The 14,398-nt window shown below is 36.7% G+C and overlaps 2 protein-coding genes across 3 annotated transcripts; one reads left to right on the forward strand and one right to left on the reverse strand.

Annotated features, from left to right (window-relative positions):
* Window positions 1–1,286: 1,286 nt before the first annotated feature.
* LOC134670205 (cytochrome P450 CYP12A2-like) lies at window positions 1,287–11,204 on the forward strand. Its single transcript, XM_063527916.1, has 9 exons — window positions 1,287–1,444; window positions 1,831–1,949; window positions 2,756–2,892; window positions 4,440–4,552; window positions 4,648–4,764; window positions 4,841–5,119; window positions 5,560–5,719; window positions 9,720–9,929; window positions 10,528–11,204. Exons 1-9 carry the CDS (start codon window positions 1,401–1,403, stop codon window positions 10,849–10,851), a joined length of 1,503 nt encoding a protein of 500 aa, XP_063383986.1. The 5' UTR covers window positions 1,287–1,400; the 3' UTR covers window positions 10,852–11,204.
* A 99-nt stretch (window positions 11,205–11,303) lies between these two features.
* LOC134670214 (tRNA N(3)-methylcytidine methyltransferase Mettl2) lies at window positions 11,304–13,230 on the reverse strand. Of its 2 annotated transcripts, none has more exons than XM_063527933.1 (4): window positions 13,056–13,230; window positions 12,659–12,811; window positions 11,886–12,326; window positions 11,304–11,626 (listed from the first exon to the last, which is right to left on the reverse strand). In XM_063527933.1, the coding sequence occupies exons 1-4, from the start codon at window positions 13,139–13,141 to the stop codon at window positions 11,314–11,316; spliced, it is 993 nt and encodes a 330-aa protein (XP_063384003.1). In that variant the 5' UTR covers window positions 13,142–13,230; the 3' UTR covers window positions 11,304–11,313. The 2 variants fall into 2 exon arrangements, with proteins under 2 accessions (XP_063384003.1, XP_063384002.1); XM_063527932.1 differs by having other exon boundaries at window positions 12,896–13,217.
* Between the last annotated feature and the right edge of the window lie 1,168 nt (window positions 13,231–14,398).

Genomic DNA, 14,398 nt, shown 5'->3' on the forward strand with positions numbered 1-14,398 from the left:
TTTATGTTTATAACATTATATATATTATTTATTAAAAAATGTTTTACATATAAAAATATACACTGAAAACTGGCAACTTAATAAAAAAATAGACATTAATAAAGCGCATTCACAAAGTTTTCAGTACCTTTTATACAAATAACATTAGGCATGCCTACCTATTACACTTTACACACAGATACACTACACTTTACACACGGCATTTTACACAGATTTCCGACTTGTATTCATACATTTCTTCACGGTTAATTAATACGCTTTCCAGATGCGTTATGACTCGGTTCCTTCTGAACCCACTAAAGTTGTAAATTTCACTCTGGCTGCTTCAACAGCCATTGCTCCGCATTTAGCACATTTTCTATGTGCATTGCTGTAATCCATGTAGGTAAGTACAGACTTACAGTCTTAAGTGGTACGTAGCGGTACACGTTGTATGTATTATTTAAAGAGTTAATAAATAAAATTTTCGTTATGAACTTTAACCACAGCAGTTGGACAGAGTCATTGACAAATATATTTTTTATTATGGTGGGTAGACGTCCTACCCTCCATATATTTTATGAACATTGATAAAGACAGTTGGAAGCAAATATTCATTATAAAACTTAATCGCGTGTAATTAAGTTTTAAGCGTTTTAAGTCCCGTTTTATGATTAATATTGTATAAAATTCGTGATAATTTAAATCAGAGTTGGGAGCAATGTTGCTGTAGAAAAATGTTTTTATTTTTATTACTCGCAACTTTTTCCCGGAGGCCAACGCACATATAGAAGCTTAAGGCGCACACATGCGCAATTATTTGGGGACATAACTTTCTTAGGAAGTGAACAGGCCTTGGTCCGGATTGGATCTAAAATAGTGCACTAAAGGCCCTAAGTGTACTCTGTAAAAACGACGTGGCAAAAATATTCCTTAATAAAAATAACCGATAAATGTAAGCAACGTATAATTTTAACTACCGGAACATATTGCTATGAACATCGCAGTAGGCGCTTAATCTTAATGAATCGTTGGTTATACGAGTACACCGTACAGTACTACGTATATTATATCCCTACTTTTAACGTACACTTAAATATGCACCTATCGATAAAATGTACAAAGTAAATAGGTAGTAACAAAACAAATTTAATTGATAAAAAAGACAACTTTTCGTCGTGTAGCTACGAGTAGGTATCTCATGATAATAACAGTCAAAACGGGTAATCTCGTCAAGGTCAAAATTATTGATGCCGAATGCTCCAACAATCTATTTTAATGCTACTCACGTAGTGCTTCAGAGTGGCTTCAGACGTATCTAGGTGCATGTTGCTGAGAAATTTGTTTTAATAACGAATTGAATTCACGGTTTATAAGTATTTTAGAAGTGAATACAAATGATTAAAAGTAGAGTCTGAAAAATGAAGAAATTACGTACGTTATTGTATCTTCAAAATCAAAGCAGGTATGAAGACAAGGGACATTACTCACATCATAGACCTGAGCGGCTACCGCGAAAACCGAAATTCGCAAATTGCGGGGATCTTTCTCTTTTACTCCAATGAAGGCGTAATTAGAGTGACAGAGAAAAATCCCCGCAATTTGCGAACTTCGATTTTCGCGGCTATAGCTCTGTACTCACATTAGGTAGGTAATGTCTTGCCTGTGGGTAGGTACAAACAGCAACACTCCTAACTGTCCATGGGGGGACTTAATGCCTTTTGTAATAAGATTTACGAACTGTCAGTTAGTTGTGTGGGCGATGGTGGGTACGTATACCTACATTACCTACATCCAAGTGTAAGTATAGGTATTACCTACTAATTTAATACTGTTTTGTTTATGTTGTAGGTATCAAAGTATACGTACTGTTTCGGTCGCTTCGGACTCAATAAAACCCTTTGAAGAGATTCCGGGTATCTCTAAGTTACCTATAATAGGTGGCCTGCATCATTTTTTACCTGTCGTAGGTAAGTATAGGCTTTCTACATAATTTAATAATGCATTACGATACAAGTGCGAAAAATATGAAATTCGAAAACGAGTGGCGATAAATTAAAATACGACCGAAGGGAGTTGGTTATGTCAGTTATAAGTAATGCTAATTCCTTGCAGAGTTCATCCGGTTTTCATCGGGGAAAACACATATTTACCTATGACTTCTTTCATTTACTTCTATGAAAAGTACTTACCTGAAAATAGGTGATACTAAATTATTGCCTGTTTGGGAATTCCTAATTGTTGGTGTACTTGTGGTGTTGCCAGGTTTGAACCGGAAGTTACGAGTGTTACTTAAATTAAAAGATATTCTGTAGAGTGTAGATGCTAACAATACAAAAAACCGGGCAAGTGCGAGTCGGACTCGCGCACGAAGGGTTCCGTACCATAATGCAAAAAAAAAACAAAAACAAACGGTTACCCATCCAAGTACTGACCACTCCCGACGTTGCTTAACTTTGGTCAAAAATCACGTTTGTTGTATGGGAGCCCCATTTAAATCTTTATTTTATTCTGTTTTTAGTATTTGTTGTTATAGCGGCAACAGAAATACATCATCTGTGAAAATTTCAACTGTCTAGCTATCACGGTTCGTGAGATACAGCCTGGTGACAGACGGACGGACGGACGGGCGGAAGGACGGACGGACGGACGGACAGCGAAGTCTTAGTAATAGGGTCCCGTTTTACCCATTGGGTACGGAACCCTAAAAATGATCTGTAGATTTGATCATCCCGGACTGGCCTTAAATAACCCGAATATCATATTCTTTTTACAGGTACTTTTGGTCACAAGAAAAAATTTCATGACTTAGTAAAAACACTGCATAAAAAGTATGGGACAGTTGTGAGATTGGAAGGTATCGCGCCGAGGGCCACACTTTTGGTGTTGTTCGAGCCGCAACATTTTGAACAGGTAAGGATGGTGATAGGTACTGATAATAGTGATAACAGACTGAGGTAAATCAAATATTTATTTACTCAATTACCTACCTATAGTAGGTCAGGAAATGAATGCTCAAAAAACGTTGTAGAGGGAAATGCTAGGAACACAATTTTTGACTTCGTAACTTTGTTTGGACTAGTTAGGAGGTGAACATATCAAAAGTCCCCGGCTCTAGCCCCGGTGCTGGGGGGTAGAGGGGGGTAAGAAGGTCGAATTTTTCGGTTTTTCATTGATATCTTGGAAACTTTGCATCTTAGCGACATGACTACTAAGACAAACCGAAAGCTGATAAAATTAGTTACAAGTTTTATCCAGTCAAGTTTTTCGATATCTTGAATAGTTTTTGAGATACCCGCTCTTGAAAGTTTATTTAGGGATTTTAATTTTATCTTGATATCTACATCAGTGAAGCTGTTAGGCCATGTTTGGTATCATTTTCGTATAAATCGGGGTTGCTGAATTCATTTATGGTATCACATTGACACTATTTCGAAGTAAAACCAAAATTTAAAAAAACATATTTTTTTAAATACCTCTTCACGCTCAAACCGCTGAACCAATTTCGTTGAAATTTGGTATAGAAATAGTGTCAGTCTCGACACAGGACATAAGATAGTTTTTATAACCAAAAACATCTTTTGAGGGTGTGAAAAGTGGGGTGGAAGTTTGTGTGGGGAGTCAATAACCGCTGAACCGGTTTAGATGAAATTTAGGATGGTATACATCTGTGATTTAGATGAAAATGATACCAAACATGACTTCAAACCTTACCTTAAGCAGTATTAACCTCAGGAATTCAGTTTCGTCGACGAAGTTGAATTCCTCCCATACTCCATTTCACAACTTTAAAGGATGATTATTGAGATAAAAAGTATCGTATGTCCTGTCTTGGGACTTGAAATATCTGTATACCAAATTTCAATTAAATGGGTTGAGCGGTTTAAGCGTGAAGACGAATTTAAAAAAAAAGGTATTTGTTTAAAGTTTATATGTTTTTTCTTAGGAATGGTGTCAATGTGATACCAAAAATGAATTCAGCACCCCCGATTTATACGGAAATGATACCAAACACGGCGTAAGAGCTTCACTAATGTAGATATCAAGATAAAATTGAAAGTCCTAAATAAACTTTGAAGAGCGGATATCTCAAGAACTATTCAAGATATCGAAAAACTTGACTGAATAAAACTTGTAACAAATTTTATCAGCTTTTTGTTTGTCTTAGTAGTCATGTCGCTAAGACGCAAAGTTTCCAAGATATAAGTGAAAAACCGAAAAATGAGAGCTTCTTTCCCCCCTCTACCCCCCAGCACCGGGGCTACGGCCGGGGACTTTTAATATGTTCACCTCTTAACTAGTCCAAACAAAGCTACGGAGTCAAAAATTGTGTTCCTAGCATTTCCCTCTATAACTTCTTATTGCTTGGCCTAATAGGTACTTGCAGATCTATGCATAAAGGTTAGTGATGGTTTCTGAATAAGCAGGATGATAGAGGGTTTTTTTTCGGTTGGTTCAAGGTTTACAAAGCAGAAGAATATAATCCACTGAGGCCAGGGTTCGAGACCATAGAATATTACAGAGAAGTGTTGAGAAAAGAGAGATTTGGCGGTTATTTCGGCTTAACGTCAGCGTAAGTAAAGATATATGCGGAACCCTCAGAAAAAGTTAATAAGAAAGGGTACTTATTAGGTTTTAATATTCATACCTGTTCCGTGATGCTTCTAGGCAAGGACCTCAATGGCGAGATTTCAGGACAAAGGTGAATCCGGCTTTACTCAAACCGAAGCTGGTGAAAATTTACGCTCCAGGGTTGGGCGAAATTGCCGAAGAAATGGTGGAAAGGTATAAGTATATACCATTCTTAGATATGTTTGCGGCTCAGTTATGGATTAAGTAAGGTGCGATTTCTGCATTACAGGTTAACAAGGCTTAGCAAAGAGGGCGATTACCTTCAAAACAATTTCGGCCTCGAAATAACAAAGTGGTCTTTGGAATCTTTGGCTCTTGTCAGCCTGGGAACAAGACTCGGCTGTCTTCAAGACGACCTCGACGAGGACCACCCTGCCAGACAATTAATAAAGTGTACCAATGATATTTTTGAGCTGTCTTATAGGTTAGAATTCCTACCTAGTTTGTGGAAGTATATCGCGACACCAAACTTTAAAAAGCTTATGAAGACTTATGATTTGCAATGGGAGTAAGTATTTTTTTAATTAATCTGTTTTTTTTTTTTGCTATGAACCTTCCTGTACCTTTTACATAAGTATACTTAGCCCAATACGGATTGGGGACTTCACACAGGAAAGCTGTTTCTCCTTCATCGAAGAGCAACTGTCTATCCAGGCCGCGTAGCCAAGATGTCAATCGCTTACGCTCCGTAGCGATCGAAACGCAACTGTCACTGTCGCGCTAATATAGAAGAGTGATAGAGAGACATAATGCTTTTCGATGTCGAAGCGATAGCGATTGTAACCTTGGCTAGGCCGGCAGTAATCGTACTTAAGATGATAGTGGACAACCGCGCTTTTAGAAAATTTTATTTGATTGATTGATTGATTAACTCAAAACCATAACAATGTCCACTAACTGGTGGAATTTGGGTTGGGAATGTCATATGTAGTTATTTTTGTATTTCAGTATAAGCGCAATGTATATAGAGGAAGCTAAGAAACTCGCTAAAGAGAGAGGCAGTGATGTGCCGGAGGAAGACAAGTCTATACTCGAGAAACTGATTGCCATTGACGAAAGAGTAGCTATCCTGATGGCCAATGAAATGTTGATGGCTGGCATTGATACGGTAAGATTGTTTATAACATTAATCCTTATTGCTTACATGCTCTGATTGAGCCTGGCCTATAACCGCGAAAATCGAAGTTCGCAAATTGCGGGCATTTTTCTCTGTCACTCTAATTACGCCTTCATTGGAGTAAAAGAGAGAGATCCCCGCAATTTGCGAATTTCGGTTTTCGCGGTAGCCCCTCTGGACCATCAATCGAAAATGTGACTTGAATGTAAGAAGAGGTACAATTGCCTAAAAGCGGTAGGTACAATACCATCTAACACGTTAATTAGCCTTACCTTTAGGATATTACCCCAAGTAACACACAAGTAGGATAATAGAGTATAACTATCATCTTATTCAAATTAAGATTGCATAAATTTTGTGTATATGCGGTGGAAATTACTAAATTCGGAATAAGAAAATATGTGGGCCTAGTGGGGCCTTTATACCAATAAATGCTGAATAAATTTTGCATAGTATCGGTTTTGCATATTAAAGCTGAATAATACTTATTTCTTACACAGTTACTCAGACATTATTCAGCTTAAAGCATTTGTGGTTACTAAAAGCTGCATAATAGCAGCATTAGCAGCAATTGGCTGTATATATTCTGTGTTGTATGATTTTAAGCAGACAATATTAAGAAAAATGTGATAGTGGCTACTAAATGCTGAAAAGAAGCGTTGGTGAAGACTTTCAACTGTATAAAAGCGGTTGCAGTTTCTGTTTTAACGCTAGTTTTTGAATAAAGGTGGACGCTATTACTGGAAGCTGTAATAAAATCCACATATTATTTGTTATTCAGTAGCTGCATATATGGGTTAATTATGGCTTTTATTGACATAACGTCTGAATAATAAATACTAAAACAACACTTATACTTAAGTTATAGCGATTTTAGTACACATATACTATATTTTCTTGCTAAAAGCTGCAAAATGAACGCAATGAGAAACGCTATTCAAACTACTGCTTAGTATCAACAAGTGCGCAGTGGAGAGGGTTCCGTAGCTTTATACACGGTCAACAGTGCTACTTGAGTCTGATTGCTTTGAGCTTGAGCGTGTTTTTATTTTATTTTGAACGCATCAAGAATAAATACGCATATTCTTTAATCCAACCATTATTTAAAAAATCGAGGTTTAGTTTTCTTAACAATTCTCTTCGATTGGTTATTTTACACAAGATGCATTGTCCTTTTAATTAGAGATGCACCGGATATCCGGTTACTATCCGGTCACTATTTTACTATCCGGCCGGATACCGGATAGTGACCTTCTATTCGGCCGGATACCGGAGAGTAACATTGCATGATTTCGGAGTAAACAAATTGGATTTAAGAAACAGACACGGTCATAATCGTACTTGTTTATTATTTTAAAACAATTTAATCATTCCACTGACTTGCACGCGCACTCATTTCGAACCTAGAAATGAGTCCGCGCGAACGTTTACTAGGAAACAGGTCAAACCTGCTGAATGCGCACCTGAAAAACCGAAATAAATAAATATAAATAAATAAATATTGGGGACATCTTTACACAGATCAACCTAGCCCCAAACTAAGCAAAACTTGTACTATGGGTACTAGGCGACGATATACATACTATACCTATACACAATGTAGGTATAGTTCCGCCGGCCGAATATTCGGCGGCCGGATACCGTATATTCCGCCAGTGTCCAGGCCGGATATCCGGTATCCGGCCAAACAACTATCCGTCGCATCTCTACTTTTAATAACGTAAAACAATTGCTAGTTACCATCGTAAACACTGTTAACTGACCATTTTCATACCTTACTGCAACGAGATAAAGTTTACCAATGGCCATTTAAGGTTGTTGTTAGTTGGCAAACAATGTGTCAAATGCTAGTTTTTCATATTGTTGCATTAAAAAGTTGTAGACTGGACTGGGTATGAGAAAAATAAAATAATCACCCTCATAGCGAAATCGATTCTCCTGTCGATTTTGAACAGACTGTTTTTAGTTTTCAAGTGGGTCTACTCATACCCATCCCACACTGTACTCGTACTCATACCTAAACAATACTGCCCATATCAAACTATACTTAATTGTACTCATACCCGTGATACCCGCTACTAATATGAACGAATGAATACCCTCACCTTCGCACCTATACCATATTCATACCATACTCGTAACCATACCATACTCATACTATATACATCTTCGTACTCACGTCGTACATCTTTGCGTTACCTTTACCTACTACATATTTGTCGGAACTGATAACGGAAAAAATAACTGTGTAAACTGCCGTGCCCCCAGATTTATCATATAACTTATATATTATATCGCGTTTATAATATTAGTGGGAAGTAGGATTGAATATTGCCCGTGTTACATACCTATAATGTTTTATCATCAAAGTAGTGAGGATCTATGTGGTTTTTACTATTTGTGTATAGAACCCTAATAGGCTTTAAGATTGAGAAAACAATTACTATTATACTGATGTTCTTCAAAACTTGTTGTGTTAAGACCATTATTATCTAACATGTTGCTTAGTAACGCGAATAATGTGAATGCTTATTCAGAAATTAGCACAATAATAGCTGTGGCAGCAGCTTATATTCAGCACAGTCGGACGCCATTACGGTTGCTCACTTTCTAACCTCTACAATTATATAGGAATTGAAAATGAACTGAAAAACCCACTTTATTCATTTATAAAACTAGTTTTATCGTAGCATAACTTGTTAAAGTACATTTTCTATCACTAAAACATCTAAACACCGCAGAAAAATTACAAATTTAAATGTGGAGTAGTAAATTTTCTATATTTACTTTTGAAACGGTGCATTATTTACGCGGCGCTTTAAAATTTTAAATAAAATGCATATATATATTAACAGTAAAGTCGCATGCGCAATGAAATTGAAGTTATGTAAACATCAAATAAATATATGGGTGATGTCCTCCTTATTTTGTAAGTTTTCACTGCAGAAACTACACTTTGACCGAGTTCACAAATTAAAATGGAAGACAAATCATTGATTTAACACAAATATCTGAATATATTTTCTGTAAAAATGCACTTTGGAACCAAAAGCTTCATAACTTGTGAATAACTGATTCATTGTGTACAAAGCTGGATAACTTTGGTTTAAAAGCGGTATATAAGCTTTTGACAGCCTCTATACAAGTGTTATTCAGCGATTCAATGTGTGGGCACACACTTATATAGCTATTACATTACTGTTATTCAGAAATAAGCGGCGTGGGCACTGCCCACTTTGCGCCCAAACCTTCTGTATAACGTCTGTATAACGCTTATTCAGCTGTTATACAGCTACCTTATTCAGCATTAAGTACCACATGCTCTATTATTCAAATAATATTCAGCTACGTTGTGTTACTTGGGACGTATGTAGTTCCGTAATCCACACTATCTATCTCTGACCATTGGCATTTCTCTCCAGAGATAGGTCACCAGTGTTACAAAGCCTCCCTTTAAGATTTCGTTTCGTTCACCGGAACAATCTCTCTCTCTCTCTTCCGAGCTATGTATCCCACATGGTGATGGGGTCAGCTTTCCGTGTTAGTTGCTTCCACTTCGCCCTATCCTCGACGTCGTTTTCGGACACTTTGCACTCAGTCATATCTTTTAGCACTACGTCCTTCCATCTTGTTTTCGGTTTACCTCTGCCTCTTTTACCGGGGATGGAAAGTCGTAGTGCTAAATTTCCGACGTAGCCTGGTGGTCTCCTTCTAACGTGGCCATACCATCGCAGCCTACTCTCCTGCATTTTGTCGGCGATGTCACGCACGGCCAGGTTGCCGGAACAATATATGAGAAGATAATTCAAATGTACTTGTATGTACCTGGCTGTAAGTCATATTCATATGTTGGTTAATAATGTTACTTCTTAATGAGCAGATACCTTGACTGCGCAAAAAGGAATGCGGATCATACCCTCAACCTACTTCGTCCCGTAAAATGCTCAACATCTTTATATGCGTCGTTTTTAAATATTAGTTTTCATTAAAGGTCTCGTTCACCATAACCAGCATCCTCTACCACTTGGCAAAGAATCAGCCGGCGCAGGATAAATTGCGGGAAGAGATCCGGGCTGGGGAATCAAGACGGTACCTGCGGGCTTGTATGAAGGAGTCCTTGCGGATCTGGGCCGTGGTGCCTTCGAATCTGAGGCGGACGAGCAAGGAACATGTGGTGGCTGGTTACAGGATACCTGTCGGGGTGCGTATAATGATCGAGTACTGTTGAGTTTTGGACTTATGAGTAAGTTATCCAACCTTGCTCCATAAAGGTCAATATGACTCCTTGCGCAAGGGTTGTGGAGATGATAGCTTCATGTTTGCATTAAGGAAGCCTTTCGGATTTGGGCTGTGTTGCCTTCTGATCTGCGGCAAGATGTTGGAGCTGGAGCTAGTTGCAGGATACCTGCCAGGGTATCCCGAGCATTGTACTTTTTCCGAGCTATCGATTCAGTCTCTAACTTCCATGTGTGACCGTGGTCTTTCGGCGTGGTTCAAACAAAACAAGGTTTGCTGTATTGATATAAAGCAAGGCTGTCCAAACCCCGGCCCGCCGCCGACACCCAAAGGGTACCGCCCGTGGGAGCCAGGCTCCAGGAGTTCAGCCCTAACAGCAGCAACCAGATACACAACCCCCCAACAATTTGGAGACCCCTGATATAAAGTAACGTCCTCGAAAATAGCTGATTGCATTTTAATCTTTTCTTGTGACGCTCGTTGCTCACCTTAGTTTATCTTATCATTACCTCTTATACCTAACTTACATAAATAATATTTAATGACTCGTTTACCTCTTATAGATTGACGTGATCGCTCCAAATGAATACTTATCCAGCCTCGATAAATACTACCCACGAGGAAAGGAGTTCTTACCAGAAAGATGGTTAGTCGAAAAGACAGATCCTTTGTTCCACGGGAACGCTCATCCCTTGGTCAACGCGCCATTCGGAATAGGAGTTCGGTCTTGCATCGGCAGAAGAATTGCTGAGCTGGAGATTGAGGTGTTCCTTACTAAGTTATTGGTCAAGCAAAAGGTAACTTGGACCGGCCCGCCAATAAAGGTTGTTACGAAAGTCATGAATTCTTTTGCGAAACCATATTACTTTAAATTTGAAAGTGTTTAATTACCTATTATTAGACGAATGCAACCATGAACGGCAACTTGATAGAGTTAGACCAAGAAAAGTCTGCATCGAAATTGATAGCATACGCAGTGCAAGTGTTATTTATAAGTCATAATTTCACAGAAGTTTGATGTTTAAAATAACAACGTGTTATTTTAAACATCAAACTTCAATCAACAATCTTGGTCTAACACTATAAGTATATTGTATATGTGCCTAAGAAATTACGTTTTTCTGGATGACAGTTAACAAAGTTAAGTATGTTGGTGGTTTTATGTAATGTATAAGGAATATCTACATATACTTATGAAACTAAATCTGTAAATCATACTGAAAGACTATTAATGATTTCTAATCAAAAGTAAATATAAATAGTAAATTTTGGACGTACTTTGTAAGCACTATATTAAAGTTAAGTACATAATGGAACATGTATAATGAAAATAAAAAAATTATTTACTGCTATAAAGGCTTTCTATATTTCGCCTGTATCCACACTCTGTACATAGTCAACATCTTCCCTCTATTAACTTGCAATCTTCTGTCAATCAAATTCTGTTCTTCTGTGAAACCAGCGGATGTAAATAAATTCTTTATTTCTTCTTGTGTGAAAAAGTACACCTTAGTTTTGTCCCCTCGGGCATAGAAGTTGTCTGATATACAGCGGCCTTTCTTAAACCGTAGTTGGGCAAGGTCGTAGCGACCGTAGTCGCGGAAAACAACTAGTCCGCCTGGCTTTAGATACTTGTGTATTTGTTGAACAACTGACGCCATCCTGAAATTAAAAAAAAGGCTTTATTTATAAATTTACTTATTTTTAAACAGCCTCATTTATTACAATTATTACAAAAGTAAAAATTTCATCACTTGAAAATAATTAACAATTTAGAATAAGAATAATGATTGATGATGATTTAAAGATTGAAGATCTAATAATTACCAAACAAAAGTTACTACTGGAGCCTAATAATAATTAAAACAAAATAAAATTATGTCCTTATATAACTGCGAAAAAAAATAATTGGCCAACTTACTTTCCAGGCTCTATTGCCGACAGAACAAATATAAGCACAATTATATCAACGGAGTTTTCTTTAAATGGTACATTCCATTCAGGAGCAGTTGCATCCAGTACAAACACTTCACACCTCTTAGTGTCATACAGCTCATTATCCTTCATAATGTCAATGGCGGTTGATGAAAAATCACAACCATAGATAAACAAGTTCGGGTCCTGACTGTATTGTAGAATAGGAAAAATTGTGTTTCCAACTCCACAACCTATTTCAAATATGTACCGTTTACTAGAGTTATTTGACTCTGGTTTGGACTCAACTCGGTTTGGGGCATCAGGTTGGATAGGTGCAGTTGTCGTTGGAGTTTCATTGTCGGGAAAAACTCTCTTCGGTGCAGATGTGTTGTCCGGTGCAAGTTCTGGAAACTCCGTGAATAGCCAATGTCTATCTTTGAAAAACCTGAAAGGTAACAGTAGATAATTGTTCAAAACAAATTCATATACAGATCTTCAGTCTTTGTTTCTAAATCAATAAAATGACATATTGGTGGGACAAATTGTATGAGGTATAAAAACAAGGATTAGTTCTAAACAAAGCATTTCTTATTACCAGTTATACAAGACTAATTTCACATGAATAATGAATAACTAAAGAAAATCCTGAACCAGAAACATAAGTAATATTATTTGCCAGAGAAATTCCTGAATGGTAAAATTTACCGAAAACTACTTAAAAATTTGTAAAATAAGTATATACCTACCTACTAAAATGAAATTTACATATTTCATTACCTGTTTTGATGTATGCTGTAAAACGCATCCCAATGCTTATCAGCATTTTCATCTAAATCCTTCAAAACATTGTCTGCAAACATAACTTGGGAGTTCTGTTCTACCTTTTCTTTTGCTGCTGTCTCTTGCTCTTCGTCCCATTCAACATTATCCCTGAAATGAACATTAATATCTATGATTATTTTATAGTATAGAACAAAATAATAACCATACAATATGTACAATATAGATAGATACCATGCGTTGAAAAGATAAACAAGGTCTTTTTTATTACTGTTCAAATATCTAGAGCCACCAACAGGCTTTTTCCTGTGTCTTGTTTTCTCTAAATCTTCAATGTTGTTGGCAGAACACCTGAGTCTTTTACATATATTGCGAAAATTGTAAAATACTGTACCACGCGTTATGTTTGAATACATCGTCAGCATTTTCTAGAAGTCTGTTCCCAAATTGAGGCCTTTTATCAGTCGCAGAGTCTTCCATTTAGTGTGTATTATCAGAATAGTATAAAAATTAAAATAATTTGAATTGCGTTTAGAAGATAACCTAAAAAACTAAGCCAGCTTGACAGTGACAACCTGACAGACAAGTGACACTGACAGCTGATTAGTCAACTTTTTTTTTTTGATTAGTCAACTCGTTTAGGAATTTAAAGTCTTGGCCGCATGCTTAGCGGTATTAATAGAAAAAAGCCAAGTAGTGGCTTTATTTAATCCATAGATATAATAATATATACAGATACCTTCCAAGCGAGTTGTCAGTGGGACTACTTTTATTTAGTGTACGATTAACAAAGCGGCCCACTTTGCTGTAGCCATGTCGATAAAGTCATATCGATAAACTATCGACATTCCTTGCAATTCTAATTTTACTTGAAAGGTTTAACGATACCTAAAATGAATAAAAACGCTTTTATTCTTTATTGTCGTTATCAGATCACAATTTTATAGTCACGCCCTAGCAGGGAACCACGGGAAAGTTCAGATATTTAATTAAAATACATAAATACCTACTAAAATAGGTGTTCCGCAATAATTGAATTATTTTATTATATTATAATATATTCATTATCCATTAGCATTTCAATTATGTTTAACGAAGATATTGAAGCTTCAATTAATCGCTATTGCGTTCCGCTGTGTAGCGTTTATCGATATATAACATGATTAAAATCAACTTTACACATCCCTAAAAGAGCACACATATACGTTTTTACGCACACATGCACAACCTGGGTCACCTAAAAAGGGGACACTTGGATTTGAAGTCCATCTTGTCAACATTATGGTTGTCCTTTTTTGACAAACGGCATTTTTAAAAGATTAAGGAGAGAGAAATGATACTAGAGTCTGGCTACTGAAATTTTACCAAATGTTTGGCGGGAAATTCAAAAAATCTTTGGCTGGTCACACTTTGTTTAGTAGGAATTATAGTTTTGATACTAGATAATATTTTTGATTTTCTGTGCACAAGTAAGGTACCTAAGGAAATAAGTTAAATAAACGGTTACGTGCACTCAAAGTCAGCTCACATAATTTCTACCACTATTTAAAGTACAGTCAACGAAAACACATATGTTTACGTTGCAATATTTAGATTTTATAGATATTTTTCAGAACTTTTAGCTTTTCCGTTTCTTTATACACTTGTCCTGTTTATGAGATTCAGGCATTAATAAATTCACTTACTTAATCAAAGTAATAGGCAAATGTTAGAACTAGTACTTAAAGTATCAAAATA

The sequence above is a fragment of the Cydia fagiglandana genome, chromosome 13 (assembly GCF_963556715.1).
Source record: "Cydia fagiglandana chromosome 13, ilCydFagi1.1, whole genome shotgun sequence".
Classification (NCBI taxonomy): domain Eukaryota; kingdom Metazoa; phylum Arthropoda; class Insecta; order Lepidoptera; family Tortricidae; genus Cydia; species Cydia fagiglandana.

Coding starts and splice junctions, on each gene's coding strand:
- LOC134670205 (XM_063527916.1), top strand. CDS start 1,401: ATGAAGAAATTACGTACGTTATTGTATCTTCAAAATCAAAGCAG. Junction 5,720..9,719: donor TGATGGCTGGCATTGATACG/GTAAGATTGTTT, acceptor TTTTCATTAAAG/GTCTCGTTCACCATAACCAG. Junction 9,930..10,527: donor GTTACAGGATACCTGTCGGG/GTGCGTATAATG, acceptor TACCTCTTATAG/ATTGACGTGATCGCTCCAAA.
- LOC134670214 (XM_063527932.1), bottom strand. CDS start 13,086: ATGCTGACGATGTATTCAAACATAACGCGTGGTACAGTATTTTACAAT. Junction 12,812..12,895: donor GTTTATCTTTTCAACGCATG/GTATCTATCTAT, acceptor TGTTCATTTCAG/GGATAATGTTGAATGGGACG. Junction 11,627..11,885: donor TCGGCAATAGAGCCTGGAAA/GTAAGTTGGCCA, acceptor TTTTAATTTCAG/GATGGCGTCAGTTGTTCAAC.